Source organism: Dromiciops gliroides, chromosome 1, assembly GCF_019393635.1.
Source record: "Dromiciops gliroides isolate mDroGli1 chromosome 1, mDroGli1.pri, whole genome shotgun sequence".
Taxonomy (NCBI): domain Eukaryota; kingdom Metazoa; phylum Chordata; class Mammalia; order Microbiotheria; family Microbiotheriidae; genus Dromiciops; species Dromiciops gliroides.
In genome coordinates this window covers 358,925,213-358,944,610 of record NC_057861.1, presented here as the reverse complement: position 1 = coordinate 358,944,610, position 19,398 = coordinate 358,925,213, and the positions used below count along the sequence as shown (strand labels likewise).

General features: G+C 37.7%; 1 protein-coding gene across 1 annotated transcript in view; it reads left to right on the top strand.

The window, feature by feature from the left end:
* Window positions 1–544, top strand: part of ANKH (ANKH inorganic pyrophosphate transport regulator) — a 188,284-nt gene extending 187,740 nt beyond the window's left edge. Inside the window, exon 13 of the mRNA XM_043984237.1 lies at window positions 355–544. Coding sequence (XP_043840172.1) covers window positions 355–468 — 114 coding nt within the window. The 3' untranslated portion in view covers window positions 469–544. The remainder of the gene's footprint in view (window positions 1–354) is intronic.
* The last annotated feature ends 18,854 nt before the right edge of the window (window positions 545–19,398 follow it).

Here is a 19,398-nt window from a genome sequence, read left to right as displayed (position 1 = left end):
TTTTGAATTCAGGTCCTCCTGACTCCAGGGCCAGTGCTCTATCCACTGTGCCACCTAACTGCCCCAAAACTGTAACATTCTTAAGAAGAGGAGCTATGGTTACTTTATAGCTCTCATTTCACCTAGCCCAGTGTTGAGGATACAGTAAGTATTCAATAAATATTTCATGTATTGAACTGAATTTTGGGCCAAAATTATATTCACATCCTCAATACCAAGATATAAGTAGACAGTCACCTAAGAGTTTTATGTAGCATATTCTGTCTTATGAACAATCATTGTTTCAGGGTCAACTTGTATTGACCTTTTGATTCTGTCTATATCCTTGTATTTATGAATTCTTCTTTGACCTAGAAAAAGAAGACTGAAAATGAGTCAGCCACAGAAGGTGAAGACTCTGCCATGACTGACATGCCTCCAACAGAGGAAATTACAGACATCGTAGAAATGAGAGAAGAGAATGAATAAAGACATGGGATGATGTGACTGATCACCACACCACAGAGACAGTTGGAATAATACTTCAGCATCTTTCCTTCTTTCACCTTGGTTTTTTTTTTTTGTTTGTTTGTGTGTATTTTTTTTAAATGAAAGAGGCCTTGATTTAAAAGGTTTCAGATAAATTCTCTAGCATACTGGGTATGCTCACATTGATGTGGGACCTAAAGAGAGGTCTTTTCTTTTTTCTCTTTTTTTTTTTTTTAAATGGAATTAGTTTTTTTGCACCATAAAAAACTAAAAGATATGGCTGCATCATGGTAGAAGTTGTCTCCGTTGTTGAAGCCTTTACTTCCATTGGACAATCTGCATTTGTCAACCAAAGGACTGCTGTGTGTCTCTGTGCCATTGGCTACGTGGCCACTTGTGCCCTCTGGCCACAAACTTGACTCCGGTTTGTTTGGTTTTTTCTTCCTCTTTTTTTAGGATCACAAGGTTGAAAATACAATACCTAAAAGTTGAGTTTTCTTTTACTTGCTTGACAATAACTTGGCTATACAAACAGATATAACCCTTGTGGCCTAATATATTCCTCTTGCCCGTGGAGTTATAGACTGTCTACTATTAAAATACAGAGGGTTAAGAGGTGAAATTCAGGAAGAGTCAAAGTCCATTCAAAGGACGAGAATCGTGAATGGGCTTCATTGAAATATGGAAATAATATTTTTTATGGTCTGAGACATCACTTGGGTAGCAAAAGTGAATCATAATTCAACAATTGTATTTCATTTTGCATAGGTGGATTCTAGGAGGGTTGTGTTTTGCTTTGTCTCTTTAATATCCTAGTATATATGTCAATGTTTTTTAGTCATCTCATATCACCAAATTTAAAGTCTTTTGCATGCCGTTACCTGCTTTTCATTCTTCTGTCCTGAAGGTGGCACTACAGGGAGTCGAATGGAACATTCTAACTTTTTTTGGTTTTGGTTTCTTCAAGAGAACTGAAAGTTTTCACTATGTCATAATCTAGCAATCTTATGCTAGATCAGCATATTAATAACTTTTTAGGTATAGTTTATTATATCATTCTGCCATTCTTATAACTTTGTGGTATATATAACTCATGGAATGCACTAGGATATAGCCCTTTCATGCCATACAATAAAAAGAAGACACTTTATAAAATTACTAAAAATCACTATGTGATCTTCCCAGAAATTAGGCATTTGGAATCAATTTAGTAAAGTATATTTTTCTAAGTTTCAAAGATTTTTTTTCTTTTTTGAATTTTGGACGCATTTAGTTTACTAAATTCTTGGCTTAGTCAAAACACTTGAAAACTGACAAAACCTAAATAAAATATTATTTTAAATATATATATATATATATACTGTATAGGTTATGTAATTTATTTTAAGCTACAATACATTTCCTATTTTTGCATTTTCAACGAGATGTCTTTAATACAATATGTTGGTTGCCTGTGTGCAAATATAATTAGTTAAAACATATTGTATCAGTGAACTTTGTGTCTTAGTTGCAATAGTTGTACTTGGTTCATTACTTGTACAAATGCAATAAGATTGAGTAAATTTCAGGAGAGATATTTTTCAGTATGGGTGAATGGGGGTCTAATTGGTCAGCCTAAGCAGAAAACATTAGGAACAAAATGGTAGCAATATTAGATGGGCAAGGAATAAAGAAGCCCTCTGGATTTTTTGTTTTCGATGTTGTACTCAGATTATTCCTCATAATAAATTAACTAAGCTGAATAAAGTCAACCTTGTACAGGAACAGTGTTGACATTTAAATTTCTGGATACACAATTCCCTTGGGCATGCCTACATTGTATAGAGGCCTATGTACTTCTTAGAGGCCTGAACTGTTGTCATTTTTTCTTCTCCCACATAATGAGAATTAAGATGTACAGCTTTATGGCAACAGTAGGGGTGGAATTAAGGAAGTGGGGGATGGAAGAGGGAGGTGAGTGGGGACAGATCTTATATTTTTGTTTTAGGCACATGACTAGAAGTTTAAGTGACAACATGTTTTATTATTTGTGAGTGTTGGATGCTTATGAAATTGGAGCTAGATCTTTTTTTTTTTATTGAAAAAAGTAAATTCACATCCCTGACAATCAGGTATTTAAAGGTTCATTATCTTGAATTGTGCAAAGTTGTTAAGATGTTAAAATTGAACTTCACCAAGCCCCCTTCAAATGTACCATTCTTGTTAAAGTAACAATGAATACAAAAGAGCAGCAATGTCAGTGAATCCAGACTGGGAGAAATGATTCCAGTGTGTTTTGAAAAATGCCACAAACCTTTCCCGGGGGATGCATCTTGAAGAAGACCTCCTGTACTTCGGTCAAAGGAATGAATTTAACACAGAGACTTAAGTTCGAAGTTGAAGTCTACGACAGATCTCTTCTTCTATTGTGAACAAAAGCTTCACAGAAAGAAAAGAGAATATGAAAAGTAAGGGATGGGGATCAAATAGGACTAGGGATAGGCAAAAGTAGTCAACAACCAGGCACACTATTTAATCTTTTTATAAAATGCCCATTTTATGTCAGAAAATCTTGCTCTCAGTGAAATATAGGTATTTATCTTGGGATAAATCAAAACCACATGTCCCCTCCCAGGCACCCCCCACCTCCAAAAGAATGTTCTTAAGCCTCTGGTGAAGAAGTAGCCCGTGTAATTTTTCAGTTCTTGTTTAGGGCACCAGTGCCTTGTCTCATTTCTAGGTGCAACATATTTTCATAGCGTTCCCAAATTGTTGAAAGAATTGATGCCAGTGCTTTGGCTCTGCTTACCATAGAAATATTGTCACCAAGTGTATTTAATGTGAAAGTCAAGTGGCTGAGAGACAGATTGAGTAGATCATTTCCCTAGTGAAATAAGAGCAAGAACCATGAAGATGATAGGGTTGGCTAACTCTCTCCCTATTGACTCATTTCTTGTAGGCTCATTTCAACATTTAAAAAAAAAGCACCACAACCTGAAGGACATTTTCATTTGAAAACCTAAACACAGCATCTCTGACAGATGATTATCCTGAGATGGAGAATCTTCCTATTTCACATTTATTTTCTGGCTACTGGAGGAGGAAGTTATTTCCAATTCAATGGCCTTCAGTAGTTTTTTATTAAGCTGATACAAGAAAAATAATCCTGGTTGAAGGAGAAACTTGTGTCTCCTGGCACACAAATCTTGCTATAGAAAGGAAATGGACCTCTATTAAGATGTGGACATGCCAGCCAAATATCTCAGGGACCGTTGAGAAATTTGTTTATGAGCAGGAAACTCATGACTTCTTACCAGTTTATAAACTTGGGGATGCAAAGTAACTTCTTTGCTTTGTTATGGATCATCCACCCAGCATTCCTCCTCTTTGTTTTCTGGGCTTGAATCTAAGATAAGAGAATGTACAGACATAATAAAATGGGATAAATTAGGTTTTTGTTTTTTTTTTTTTCAATTTAATCCAACACCTTACTGTTATGCTATGCATTGAAATGTTATTATGGACCAGTAGTTTTCCATGAGGAATCTGAGCACCGTGGCTAGAGGGCCAGCATTGGAGACAGGAAAATCTGCCTCTGATACATACTGGCTGGGTGTCCATGGACAAGTCACTTAACAGAGCTCACACACAAGTCAAAGCCTAAGTTACAAATGAACTGCTGATCTGCATTAGGGGAGAGTTTCCCTACTAGCAGTTCCCCAAATGGATGAAGTCACAGATCTGGACCAAAAAAAAATTTTCATTTGTAGAGAAAGCATATTGTTCCTTTACAATATCACACCAGATCTTCAAAAGGGATTTGTGAAGCTGTAACTTAGGCATCATCCTCTTTTTGATGAGGCTGAGTTTTGGCAGAGTTAAGTGACTTGTCTGAAGTCATCGTAAATTAGTAGTGAAGATAGGACCCAAACCTGGCAGGCAGTGTTCTTTTCCCTCAATAGCTGAGCACCATTGGGGTTTCGGCTAGAAACGTCTGCATCTCCAACAGGAACTGTGGCCTTGCATCGGCCCTTGTGACTCACACTTTGGCTTCCTCAGTAGTTTGCCTATAAACAGCAATTAGAGAGGTAATATCTAAATTCACACTTATGCACAGAAGGACTGACATTAAATTTCTAAAATGCTGGGGAAGGAAATAGCTTGTTATGAATACTTTTCCAAACTTTTTTTTGCTTTTTATTTCTTCTTTTCTCTAAACTGAAGACCCCTCTGAGTTTCTAACATAGCAGGCTTTTGTGCTGAGGGGAAAGTGGAATTTGCATGGCCATTGATTGGAAATATGTTGATTTTTAAAAATCTAAATAGCTCTCTGGATCAGTTTTTTTTTTTCTTACCATTAAAGTAGTGGGACGAGAATATATTTAAAAAAGCAAAAGGGCAAACTATATTTATATAATTGTAATTAAGGAATATTCATTTTAGAAGTATTTGTATTATATTTTAAAACTTCTCCATTTTAATGAACTTTAAGCCAATACATGGGTTAAACGTTAAGATTACAGCTAGCCATGGGCTCTTGGCTAATCACCTGGAGGTGAGCTGGTCTTTGAGCTTGGAGTGGGATGTAGCTTATCATAGGATCATACAGTTCTTTAGGCCAGAAGAGGAAATGGGTCTTGCCATGACTTGTGATTTCAAAGGCTAACATGTATGTCTGTATCTCTGTGTGTCTGTGTTTGTGCATGTGTGTGTCTGTGTGTTTATACACAATAGTGCACCTTTCTTGAGGAGTGTATTCATGGCTTTAAAAGACAGAGACTCATAGGTATGATAATACCTGCAATGCACTTTCAGCTAGCTTCCTAAAAACTGAACATAATGACTACATTTGGAAGTCAGTAACTGCTTCACCGCTGGCCTCTTTTACACATACACAAACACACACATATGCAGCTCTCACATTAGAAGTATTTGGCCCTACACCCTCCCTATTAAAGGCATGCTTCTTGTAAACGTGTTAACAAGGTTTTTCTGTGTGGTTATTTTAAATCTCTATTTCTGTATTTTGAAGCAGCAAAAGTACCATGTGACAGATCAGATGATCTAACCACTTAAGAAACAGGATGTAGAGCAAATCTGGAGAAACTAATTCTTTAAAAAGGTCATTCCTTGTTCCCTGACTTTTTGTTCCAAGGGAGAAACAAAAAAAAGGTTTAAAAATTTTTAGACACATCCAAAATGTGAGATGTGCATTACGTCATTGTAATACTAGTTTGTAAAATAGCAAAGTCATAAAAAATAGGGAATGATACAACCTTATTTTTCAAGTTAGCTTCACTTTTCTTCTCTTAGGGAAGACCAGGCAAGGTTGGGCCTGTTCTGCTGCTATATTCTTTCTCTACACCAAAGGAAAAAACTCCTGGATCAGTTTAAAAAAAACAAATAAATAAACCTCTCTTTCCTAAGCCCCAGTGGCTCTGGGGGGAACTATAGCCAGTAACTTCAATAATAATTTTCTTTTTATATTTTTTCTGCCTCATTTATGGTCAACCAGGCTCTACAAAAAACTACATATATGCATTTTTTAAAAATGCTTTCAACACTGGGTAGAGTCAACAAGTTTGTTTTGATATGATAGCAGATTTTAGTGTAGATGATGTAGTTAAAAGTGCACTTTGCTAAAATGAGATGACCTCAGCAAGCAGTATGTGTATTTCACAGAAAACTAGAAACAGTCTCCTGTTTGACTAAGAAGTGGCTTCTTTTTTTTTTTTCCCCAAGAGAACAAACCAGCTGAAAGTGAATCCACTCTTTACCCTTGAACTATGGAAAATTCTTTGGAAAGAAGAGTGGTGGTTTTTTCCTACAAAAATTTAGAGACAGAGGTTCCCTAACTTTGGTCCTAGGGGCTGGTAAAGGTATCTTGGGGAACAGAAAATGGAAACTTTCTAAAGGAGGGCCAACTCCTAGAGCCTAAGCATTATTAAGGAACCTCAGAGTTCATGTCAGGGATAGCCAAATGCATTATGAGCTGGTTACTGAAAGCAATGTTGGAGCCTCAGTAGGGTACAGATGTTAATACCTGCACATCCTACAAACTAAGTCATGTGACCACCTTCAAGAAATGACCATTACACAAAGGAGAGATAACAAGCTCACTACTGGTAAATATATTGTTGTGAGGCTCTACGTGATTGTCATTGGATTTTGTTAACCATCTTCTAATGTAAATGAGACTAATGTCTAAAACTACTAAGAATGAAGAGTTGGATATTAAAAAAGTTAGAATGGAATAAATCCATTAAAATAGGAGATTATTCTATATACTGGGTGTCAGTTCTTCCAAATAATGAAACTTAATTATTTTTAAGAAAAATTTCCAAAGACTCAAGGGCCCATAGCTAGAGGGTTTGAGTCCCTAAAGGATGTGGAGGATGGCATAAGGATACTAAAATTGGGGAGTGAGGGGGAAGAAGAGCATGGGAAATGGGAATTTTACCTCGTTCATCATTTTACATCTGACAATACAAAAGATTTAGTTATGTGTTTAAAAAAAATTTTTTTAAGGTACATTAGGAGTCATTGTGTATGTGTGCTTTAGCTGTAAGTTTATAAACTTGTTTCACATCAAAACTGGGTTTAATATAAACCATTGAAATCACTCACATGAAAATATTTGTGCAGCCTTTGATTTTTAAAATGACTGCAGAGGTCAGTATAAAGTATGTATTGCATTAACAAGTGCTGTTTATGTATTTAATATAGGAAGGTGTAAGTTTTTGCATTGTTAAGAAATCTATGCTTTTCCCCCCTTTTTTGGATTTGTGCTCAGATATTGTCAAGTAGCTTTCATAATATAATTTACTTTAAGTAAAGCTCAACAACTTTGCATATGATTGAAATTGTTTTCAGTTTCTTCATTCTGATAATCTAACCATTTGTCCATGGCCTCATTACTAGCAAACTAAAGGTGCTTGGTTATACAACAGAAGTTAAGCATAACCACAGTTTCTCCTTCTCTGACTTTAAAGAGTACAGTAAAATCCCATTTCTTTCCATTGGTAACCTCCTTCCAAAGTTTAAAAATAGACTTACCCCTGAAAAATTCTGTCTAGCACAATTTTTTTTATTCAAGTCCATTTCATCTAGGCCTGTCTCCTATGGAAATGACTTTATTTCCTCTATTTTTAATAATCTATATGAACTCTTGGGATACAAACAGAATGGAGAATTTATGGGAAAAACATAGGCAAGAGAGTTAAGTAAAATGGGGATCAGAACATACAATCTGGGTCAGCAGAGGGAGTGCCCACACAGATGAAACTGGAAGTTCAGAGATCATCCACTTTGAGATTTTTACATGATTCATGGCAGTATAATGGTTTGTTGCCTGTTTTTCTAAGTCCTATGAGCCTTTCCTTCAATTACTAAATTTCTTTTAAATTCTGAAATTCACTAGATTGCCAAAGGGAAGCAAGATACAAAAAAGGTTAAGAACCCCTTCTAAGATTAGAGATGTCAGACAGCAATGGCATAGGTTGGGGGCAGCTAGGTGGTGCAGTGGATAAAGCCCTGGAGTCAAAAGGACCTGAGTTCAAATTCAGCCTCAGACACTCGACACTAGCTGTGTGACCTGGGCAAGTCACTTAACCCCCACTGCCCTGCGGAAGGAAGGAAGGAAGAAAGAGAGAGAGAGAAAGAAAGAAAAGGAAGGAAGGGCATGGGGCTATCTGGCAAGTGTCTCCATTACAGGAAATCCTGAGCTTTGTCACCCTTCACTAAAAAGTAAGACCCTTCAGGTCAGGGATTGTTTTCCATTGTTGCCTTTTTTTATTGCCTGGCTATCATGGATATAATTAATTAGAACAATATTCCTATCAGAAAAGTAGAGAAAGGGAAAATAATTTCTCCCATTAAAGAGTGGGGGGAGGGGAAAAGGGAAGGGAAGAGGAGGAATTCAAGAACTTCCATAAAGTAGAAATCATTAGGAACGCCTTTAAAAAAAATAACATGTTCTGGAAAAGCAGGAAACTATACAAAGTCACTTTTTAAAAAGTGATCCAAACACATGTTGTACTTGTTCTCTAAGAATCTAAGGCTTTTGTCTACAAAGTACATGGGACCTAAAACTCAAAACAATGTAGTTCAAGCTTTTTGTTGTCCAGTCATTTTTCAGTCCTGTCTGATTCTTCATGACCCCATTTGGGTTTTTTTTGTTTGGTTTTTTGAAGGGGCAATGAGGGTTAAGTGACTTGCCCAGGGTCACACAGCTAGTAAGTGTCAAGTATCTGAGGTCAGATTTGAACTCAGGTCGTCCTGAATCCAGGGCTGGTGCTTTATCCACTGTGCCACCTAGCTGCCCCCTCATTTGGGGTTTTCTTGACAAAGATGCTAGAGTGTTTTGCCACTTCCTTCTCCAGCTCATTTTACAGATGAAGAAATGAGGAAAACAGGGTTAAGTGACTTGCCCAGGGTCACACTGATAGTCTCAAGCATCTAAGTCCAAATTTGAACTCGGGTCCTCCTGAATCCAAGGCTGGTGCTTTATCCACTGTGCTACCTAGCTGCCCCCACCTAGAGTGTTTTGGTTGTCCTATCCTGCTGTTGATTTCTTTTTTTTTTTTTTTTTTTTTTTTTGCGGGGCAATGGGGGTTAAGTGACTTGCCCAAGGTCACACAGCTAGTAAGTGTCTGAGGCCGGATTTGAACTCAGGTACTCCTGAATCCAGGGCCGGTGCTTTATCCACTGTGCTACCTAGCTGCCCCCCTGCCGTTGATTTCTATGAAGCCTTTAGTTGACTGAAACCCCCAGATCTTTTTCTGATAAGCTGCAATCTAGCCACACCTTCCCTGTCTTGTACTTATGGAGTTTGTTTTAACTCAAATGTGAGGCTTTAATAAGGTGAAATTGAATACTGATAAATTGAACTCAGTGCAGAGTTCAAAGTGCAGAATTTTTGCAGATGGTGAGGGTTCTTTCTTTCTGGTTGCTTGTTTTGGTCATGGCATAGTCCAATGATTCTTAATTTTTTTTTCTCCTAAATCTATTTTCCAAGTCAGTTGTTTTTGCTTTGTGATGTCTTACTTTTTCTTCTATTTTTCTAATCTTTTGACTTTGTTAATATTTCTTCTTGCCTCATAGAGTCGTTGGCTTCTATTTGCTCTAATTTTCAGGCAGTTTGTTACTTGGGCAAGGTTTTGTACTTCTTGTACCAAGTTGTTAATTATTGCACCACACTCTTAATTCTCTCTTCAATTCTTTCTTCCATGATTCTCATTTCTTTTCCAATTTTCTCAGATGCTCTCATTCCATTTATGAAAACATTTTAACATTTTAAAAAACTCTTCATTTCTTCCAAGAATTCTAACTGAATTTTTGCCCACAGTGTTTTTCTCTTAGGATTTGCTTGCAGATTTTTGGAGTAATTTTCTTCTTCTGAGTTTGTCTTCAGTTTGCCTGTCAACATTAACTCTTTATAGTGGGTTTCTTTTCTTGCTTGCTCATTCTTCCACCCTACTTCCTGACTTCAGACTGGTTCTTAAGGCTAAGTTCTGCTGCACTTCTGGAGAGAAGGTCTGGTCTGGTCCCATTTTTTACTTTCTTTGGGGGTATTGAGTGTTGTGTTATTCCAGGATCTCGGAGACAATGGATTGCAATCTTTTAGTGTGCCCAGAATGGTCTGTTCTACAACAAAGTCTGATTGGTGGTCCCTGGTCTGAGCTCTACAAGTTCCTGACCTGGTTTGAGTCTGAGAAAGAGTAAACTGCTGCTGGACTCATCTCCCATCAGTCAGCTGGAAAGTTCTTTTGGTTTAGAGTGGCAGAATTGTAGTTTCTCCTTTAGTCTGGGATCCCTACCCTAGTTATTCCTCTGCAAACAGGGCTAAATGCTAGTAATGAGACGCTGCTTTGTGCCTCGGGTCTGAGCTACATCACTGCTGCTACTCCTCCTGGCTTTTGAACTTCTATTTTCTTGGTATACTACCCAAGGCCTCCCTACTCAGTAATGTCATTTAATGCATAGTTTCCCTTATCAGTCTTCCCTGGGTCTAAAACATGAAACTTGCTAGTTGCCACCTGTCCCTGTTGGTGGCCCAGCAAGGATCTGGTAGAGCCTGAGTATGGGTTTGGTACCTCCTCTTGCCCTGGTGCACAGTCTCTTTATAGGCACTGGAGTGCTCTGGGTGGCATGCTCCTGACTCAACCCAATCCCCAGTGACCACGGAACTACTTATGTGTCTTGCTATACTGAGCTGGGCTACAGAAATGGCACACTGTGACCTTTTCTGGATTTCCCCATCAGGATTTGGTCAAGTACATTTTCTAGATTTGTTTAAAGGGAGAGCTTAGCTACACTGGTTCCTACCATTCTGACATCAGCTCTACCTCCCTTTTCAGAGTGTTTTAAACCATTTCGTAGTTCTAACAAAACTGTTCCTATCGGGGCAGCTAGATGGCGCAGTGGATAGAGCACCGGCCTTGGAGTCAGGAGTACCTGAGTTCAAACCTGGCCTCAGACACTTAACACTTACTAGCTGTGTGACCCTAGGCAAGTCACTTAACCCCAATTGCCTCACTAAAACAAACAAACAAACAACAAAAAACCTGTTCCTGTCTTTCTGTCTTGACTATTTCCATTTTTGTCATCTTTGTTGATTTTTTTGGCATTTGCATTTCTCTTTCTACCATTTACTTAACCAGCTGTTCACATCCTAAATTTTCTGTTCTCTTCTGAGGCCTCTGCCTTTAATCAACAGCAGAGATGAAAACACCACCTGGACTCCTGTGGTCTTCAGTTTCTAACCCAAGATTTTGTAATCTTTGGCAACACTTTCCTAGGTTCCTTCTAGCAGTTTCATTTATAACATAATGAATTGCCAAGATTGGGCAGAAGTCATCTGGTTTTGACAGGTCTTGGGCAGATCTCTATCAATTGCTGGATATGTGCCTCAGGAAGATAGTGGACTTCTCTTTTGTCCTTACCAGGTCCTTACCAAAAACAGCTGTTTCAGTATTCTTCAGCGGAGTTTAAAAACAAACAAAAACAAAAAACACTGTCTCTCTTCTCCCTCTGACCCTACCTGGATAATCTCTTGGCTGAAAACATATATGTATTCACATTATCAGTGTTTTAAGAATGACCATCTGCTTCTTCCCTAGAGGGTCCAACTACTTCCTCTATTGGAAAAACTATACTAGTGAACTAGTTCCAAATCCTTTTTTCTGTTCTTTCTCTATTAATTCTTTTACTCTCTCATCTCTTGAGTTGACATTCTTCTGTCTCTCCAGGTCCTGTTTCTTCTTTGTTTTCATAGTAAAGCCCTACTTCTGTTTTTTCTTTTTTTTAATTCTTCATTTATTTCTAACTCAAATACAAAAAGACAAAAATATTTCCACATACACAGAACACAAAAAGAAGATTCAATATGAAACCATGAAATCTCCATTTCACACTATTCACTTCTTTTGAAAAACCATGTAATAAATACGACACATCATTCTCAAAGCTACCCTGCTTTTCTGTGCTTCATTTTGAGTTTTCTTTTGTTCTCTGCTGTGTGTGTTCTCTATGCCTCTCTCCAGCCCAGATAGCTTCTCTCTACCTTTTGGCGTCTCTGTCAGTCTTTGTTGCTTCTTGTCTCTTGTGACTTGACTGTTTACCACTCCATGTTTATCTATCTTATTTCCCATCTTTTTTCCCTCATATCTTTCTCCAATCTTCATCTCTGCCTTATAAAGCCAGGCCATTTGACTAGTGTTCCCTCCAGTAACAGGCATGATCCCATGCACAGCTGGGATGGTAGAACCTTGCCAGGTCTAGCCAGATGTTACCCCTCTGTGGAACTTATGGGACAGGCCTGGCATAGGCAGATGGATCCTCCCTGGGGTGGAACCCTCATTTTATCTGGGAAGGGGGAGAAATAGGACTAAAGAGAGGGAAATAAAGGATTGGTGTAGGCCTCCCTGGCCATCACTGGAGTCAGACCCATGGCCAAAGGTCACCAACAAGAATAAAGAGGCTATGTGGCTATGAGGCCAAAAAATTTTTAAAGGCACTGTGCTAAGTGCCAGGCATAAAAAAGAGGTGAAACAGAGTCCCTGCCCTCAAGGAGCTCCCACTCTAATGGTGGTAGACAATGAACAAACATATATACAAAGGAAGTTATATACAGGATAAATAGGAAGTAATAAACAGGCAAGGTACTAGAATTAGGAGAGTTTGAGAATGACTTCCTGTAGCACATGGGATTTTAGTTGGATTTAAAAGAAGCCACAGAAGCCAGTAGCCTAAAATAAGGAGGGAAGGGCATTCCAGGCATGAGAGATAGCAGAGAAAATGCATAGGGCTAAGAGATGGAGCCTCTTGTTCCTAGACCAGCAAGAAGGCCAATGTCACTAGATCAAAGAATATATAGGAAGGGGGCAGGATAAGGTGTAAAAAGACTGGCAAGATTGGAGAGGTTATGAAGGGCTTTAAATACCAAGCTGAAGATTTTCTCTTTGATACTAAAGGTGAAAGCCACCGGAGTTTATTGAGTAGGGGAGTGATATGGTTGGACCTGAACTTTTGGAAAATCACTTTAGTTGCTGAATGGAGGATGGATTGGAGTGGGGTGAAACTTGAGACAAACAGACAGACCCACCAATAGGCTATTTCAATAGTTCACATATGAAGTGATCAGGACCTGTATTAGGGTGATGGCAGTATCAAAGGAGATGTGTGAGAGATTCTGCAAAGCTAAAATCAATAGGCCTTGGCCACAGATTGACTGGGGGATGAGACATAGTGAGGTGTTCATGGCAACAACTAAGTTTCAAACCTGAGGGACTGGGAGGATGGTATTATCCTCTACAGTAATAGGAAAATTGGAGAGAATGGGAGGGCTTAAGGGGAAAGATAATGAGTTGTTTTGTAGACCGCTGAGTTTAAAACATCTACTGAATATCCAGTTTGTAGAGTATGAAAGGTGGTGGGAGATGCAAGATTGGAGGTCAGTAGAAAGGTTGGGGCAGGACAAGCAGATTTGAGAATCATCAGGAAAGAGATGGTTAATTAAATATATGTGTAACAAAGTAACTTTCACCTTAATTCTTTTTCCTTCTTCACGCCCATCTTCTGGCTCTGAGACCTGGCTCCCTTCTGGCGGACTAGCCTCCCTCACCACTCTTTCTAGCCCTGATTGCACTTTCATTCATTCCACCCCAACTGATTATGGCGGGGGATTTAAAATAATCCTCACTCCCCACTGACATTTTCAAGTCTCCCCTCTATCACCATTCAGTAACTTTTCTACCTTTGTGGTTTGCTCAATCCATATTAATTACTCAAGATTCAGGTAGCTGTTATCTACTGAGTTCTATGACTCCTTTCCTCAATGACTTTCTCAATAACTTCAGGGCTTGGTTCACAGTCTTTCCTCCCCAACTTTTGTACTCCTACCTCAGGATTTCAATATTCATAGAGATACTTTCTCCAACACCTTAACCCCAACTCTTCAACTTGCTCCTTTTCTGTGATCAACTTGTCTACCCCACTTCAGCTAAAGACAGAGATGGTTGTACTCTCTCTTTTTTTTTTTTAGTGAGGCAATTGGGTTAAGTGACTTGCCCAGGGTCACACAGCTATAAGTGTTAAGTGTCTGAGGCCGGATTTGAACTCAGGTACTCCTGACTCCAGGAGGGCCAGTGCTCTATCCACTGCGCCATCTAGCTGCCCCCGATTGGTTGTACTCTTGATCTTGCCATCAATAACCAAATGTTCCATTTCCATTTTCATGAACTTTGAAATTTCATTATTTGATTACAATCTCTTGTTAATCTACCTCCCCCACACCCACATGGGCCTGGCCAGATTATAATGGGGACAGCCCATGTGGGTGTGCTGAGCCAATTGGAGACTCAGCATAACTAAGAACTACCCCTCCCTGTGGGAGAGTCAGTTAGAGGGCAGTTGGAGGAAGAGGGTGAGGGGAGTTTCTGAGAGGCAGTTAGAGTTAGAGGCAGTTAGGAGAGTGTTCAGAGGGAAATGGAGAAGGAAGGCAGGCAGTTAGAAGAGCTGCTGGTGTTTGACCTTTGGACAAAAACCAGAAGAGACTACACAGCTAATTCTCCTTAGAGTTACAGATTTCGGGTGTTGGTTTGTGTTTTTGAGACAAAGCTAGCTGGGCTGGAGGCAGGTTTGGGGTGCCTGGGGCCTTTTTACCCCAGAGATTTAGACATTGTTCCTAGCTCTATTAACCTCACTTATGCTTTAAATTTATTCCCATTAATAAACCTGTTTTGTTTTTTGAAAGAGGCAGCTTCCTTTCTTGCCCCAATACTACAATGACTGCTCACTTAACTCTTCCATACTAAATTCGGGCCCTTACAATGTTAATGCCCTTCCTAAATTGATTATCTCTAATTGCCATATATAGTTGTAAAATGGTTTATTTACATGTTGTCTCCACCATTAGACCAGGAGCAATTTAAGAACAATAACTTTTGGGGGGTTAGAGGGGAATTGGGGGTTTGGGAGGCTAGGAATTTTTTTTTTTTTTGCATTTCCTTGTATCCATACATTTAATAGCTGTGAGTTAACGTAATCTAAAATATATTTGGGATTCTAGAATTACAACTATAAAATGATCTTTAGAGAAAAAACACCAAGAAGACTTGGAGAGAACACAGACATTCATTGTTTAAGGGCAGAAACTGCCAATATGATACATAATATATATGTACGTATATATGTGTATATATAATTTAAATAAACAGATTTAGTGTTATATCAATCAATTGTTATTGAGTAGGTAAAGTAATAATAAAGCATCTAGAATCTTAAAGGCAGGAATGAAGGGGGCATAGCAGTAGTAAGAGATTTCAAATTATGAAACAATAGTCATCAAAATAATTTGATACTGATTTAAAAACAAAAAAGTTGATCAATGGAAAAAAACTAGATATGTAAGACTCAGAAGCAATTGAATCCAGTAATTCAGTATTCAAGAAATACAAGAATACAAACTAAGGGGAAAGAAATCTCTAATTTGTTAAGAATTTCTGGGAAAAATAGAAAGTAGTTTGAAAGAAATTGGGTTAGACCAGCACCATACACCATATCAAGCTCCAAATGGATATATGACAAATATTTTTCAAGACACATAACAAAAAATTGTAAGAGATCCAAAGGAGGTAAGAATGCCTGGTGGGGTTGGTGGGTAGGGGGGATTCTTACCAAGCAAAGGAAAATAGTAATTATAAAAGATGAAACAGACAATTTTGATTACATAAAACATGGCTGTGTGAACTAAACCAATGCAGCTAGAAACTACTGATTGCATACAAGGGAAGGAGTGGAGGGAGAACTTTGTATAACATAGTTCTAATAAGACTGTGATATGCAAGGTATATAGGGAACTGACAGAAATATATGACCAAGGCCCATTCCCCAGTAGATAAATAGTCAAATTCTATTAACAGTTTTCAAAAGAATTGTAAAATGTCAGCCACTATCTGAAAGACTGCTTCAAACCGCTAATAATAAGAAAAAGTCAAACCAAAATAATGGTGAAGTTTCACTTCATCTCTCAGTTGGCAAAGATGATAAAAGATAGACATTGAGAGGCTATGGGAAAGCAGGCACACTATTATATTATTAGTGGCATTGTGAATTATAGCAACAATTCTGGAAAACAGCTAGGAATTATGGGAGAAAAGTCATTCAATTGTCTATAATTTTTGATCCAAAAACCCCACTATTAAACAACCCACCCAAGGAGTTCAAAGTCAGAAAAGGACCTATGTATACCAAAATACTTAGAGCAGTACTTTTTATAGTAGGGGGGAAAAATCTGGAAACAAAATGATTGTGCTTCAATCATGGAATAGCTCAACAAATTTTTGCATACAATTGTAATGAAACATGATGCTGTAATGACAAATGTTAAGAATTGAGGAAAACATGAGAAGACTTGTATGAATTGGTATAGAGCAAACTAAACCTGAGAGAACAATGTACATTGACCACAATAATGTAAAGGAAAAACATCACCAAAAGGCAGATCATCTCTGATCCAGTGTAACTGCCAGTCTTAGTCATGGAGAACAGATCATTAAAAACATATCTTCTTAGTAGAGAAGTGAAAGATTATAGACATAGAATGTAATATAAGCTGTCAGATACAATAAGTGCATGGTTGGTCTTGCTGAAATATTGTTCTAAATTACGAGTGAGGATTCAGTGGTAAAGGCACTATTAAAGGGAAATGATTGTGGCACAGAAACAAAAGTCATCAATAATTTTTCTTTCGTTAAAAAACAACAACACTCGAATGGGTTGGAATGAAAATAGGAACCTTTGTCCTGCATGACCGTAGCTACACCTAACTCTTACTTTCCCTGTCCTGACAAAGAGAAACATTCTTGATTTCTCCCTCTAGTTTTGATAAGCACCTCACAGTGCTCCTTAGGATTCCACTTTAAGAATGGACACCTTTTCAGGCAACCCCCAGCTCCTCTGACTATTAGAGGCAGAGGTAAAGGAAATGTGAGCTTTGGACTTTTATTTAGATCTACTATGTTTACATTTTTTTTTCTGTATAATAGAGGCATTAAACATGAGAAAAGGAAATGTTTCTGTGGAAAATTCTTTGATTATAGAGATACCTGTCAACCACAGGGGAAAGACAGGATATCAGAAAATTCTGGTGTTTGTTCAGTTGCCTTCCCTGAATTCCTAGGCATGAGTTAAAAGACACTTTAGCAATCGCTTGGTCCAACCTCCTCATTTTACAGATGAAGAAACTGATTCCCAGACACATTAATTAAGATGGCAAGAGTCCATTCTAATTCAGGTCCTGACTCCAAATCAAGCGCTCTGATCTTTATTATTGGCTTCATTGTATTCTTCTTCCTATCAGAACAGTGTATCACAAAACACTGATAAATCTCAACCTAAGACTAACCAATGCTCAGATTTCAAGGAATAGGAGGATTTCAAATACTTCAGTGGAATTGTAGTTTCATTGATGAGAGCACCCCCTCTGAAAGTACAGATCAAAACCTATCCATACCTTCCATCCAATGAAATTCTTGTCTTTGCCCTTCTATAAATTCTCTATAGTTGATCTACTCAATTATCTGAAGGTTTTCCTCTATATCTTCTATATTTTCTGACATCATATGGGCACATTCTTGCTATAGGACCAGCCCATCTCTTTCTCTGATTGTACATCTCACAGAGGATTATCTTTTATGCCACTTCTTGTTCAAAAGTTGTCCCTTATAATATGCTGAAACCTAATGGCATTCACCATGCTTCTCTCCATTGACCTTAGGGTCACTGGTATTTTTTATTATTTTGAGATAGTGGTGTTCCACAATTTACCATTATATAGTGTAACTAGAAAAATATTTGGTACTTTAAAAGATGGATGTTTGATCATTGTGATCATTAAATGCACTGTGCAATTTCCAAGACAAAACTCATCCCACTATCTTCACCTTCTTCCACTAGGGACTCAGCTCATTTTCAATCTACAGCATCTGTACTAATGAACCATCTCACTTCATCACCTATCCGACTGCATGTCATAGTCTGGACAAGAAGCTTTTTTTAATCTATTTTCTTTTCCCGTAGATTATTAGGCTAATCTCGTTTGTGAGGCCATAGATCTCTCTGGAGGAGGTTCTGTAATATTTGGGGACTTGATATAAGTAGCACAATATCACACACAAATAGGTAGAGGATTTACCATCCAGAGCAGGGGTTCTTCACCTTTTTTGTATCATCCTTTGGCAATCTGGTAGAGTGGATGGACCCCTTCTCAGAATAATCTTTTTAATTGTATTATATATATATATAAAATAAAAAAATGTGTTATATATAAATTTTTGATAACTATTTCAACATAATTGGTTTCCTTTGGAATTATATATCTGACTCATGTGTATGTGATTCATATGTGTATGTGTGATTCATGTATGTATAAATATGATTCATGTGCATATATATATGATTGCAAAGAAAACTAATTACATTGAAATAGTTATAAAATTTTTTTTAAGTTTACAGACCAAGAACCCCTAGACTAGAGGGAAGTCCTCCTCCATTTGTATTATTAGACATGGCAGTGGCAAACGCCTTTGATGTGCAAATTCCAGTTTGATGTCTCCCTTGGTATAGCAAAATCATGTATACTGTACAAATATGGTATGAACTTAATATTTCACATTTCCTTTACTTCTACCTCTAATAGTCAAAGGACACAGGGGTTGCCTGAAGATCAGTTGCATTTTATCTCACCAAAATAAATGATTTTATGATCCACAAACAATAAATACAGTGAAACCTTACATACTCTATAAAGTGTCCATTATGATTGCAAAGACTGGTCTGCTGGAGAAAATAATTTCTAAAATCTCACTTTTGCATCTCATATTATGAGAAAAGATACCTTTAATAATCAGGTATTAAAATACCTTTATATACCATACATTTATATAACTTTAACATATCATCTTCCTAGAGATTACAAAGATATGAGAACAGATGTTTCAGTAGATATTGCTATCCTCTTGATTTTCTTTTTTGGGGAAATAAAACCATCCATGATTGTTTTCATTTCCAATTATTCATTATCTTTCTATCTTTCAGAACACAAATGCATTAGATACCCTTACAAGTCAAATGTAATGACTTTCATGGCTATTAACCAACATAGAAAAAACAGGAGTGTGAAAAAAGTTCTACTTTGTCTACTTCCATTCTGCCTTTCATAAATTTAATATTCTATTTTATTATTATTATTTTTGTGGGGCAATGAGGGTTAAATGACTTGCCCAGGGTCACACAGCTAGTAAGTGTCAAGTGTCTGAGGCCAGATTTGAACTTAGGTCCTCCTGAATTCAGGGCCGGTGCTTTATCCACTGTGCCACCTAGCTGCCCTAATTTAATATTATAGAACGTTGGCTACTCTGTTTTGGGAAACATGTGCTGGTACAGTTTGTA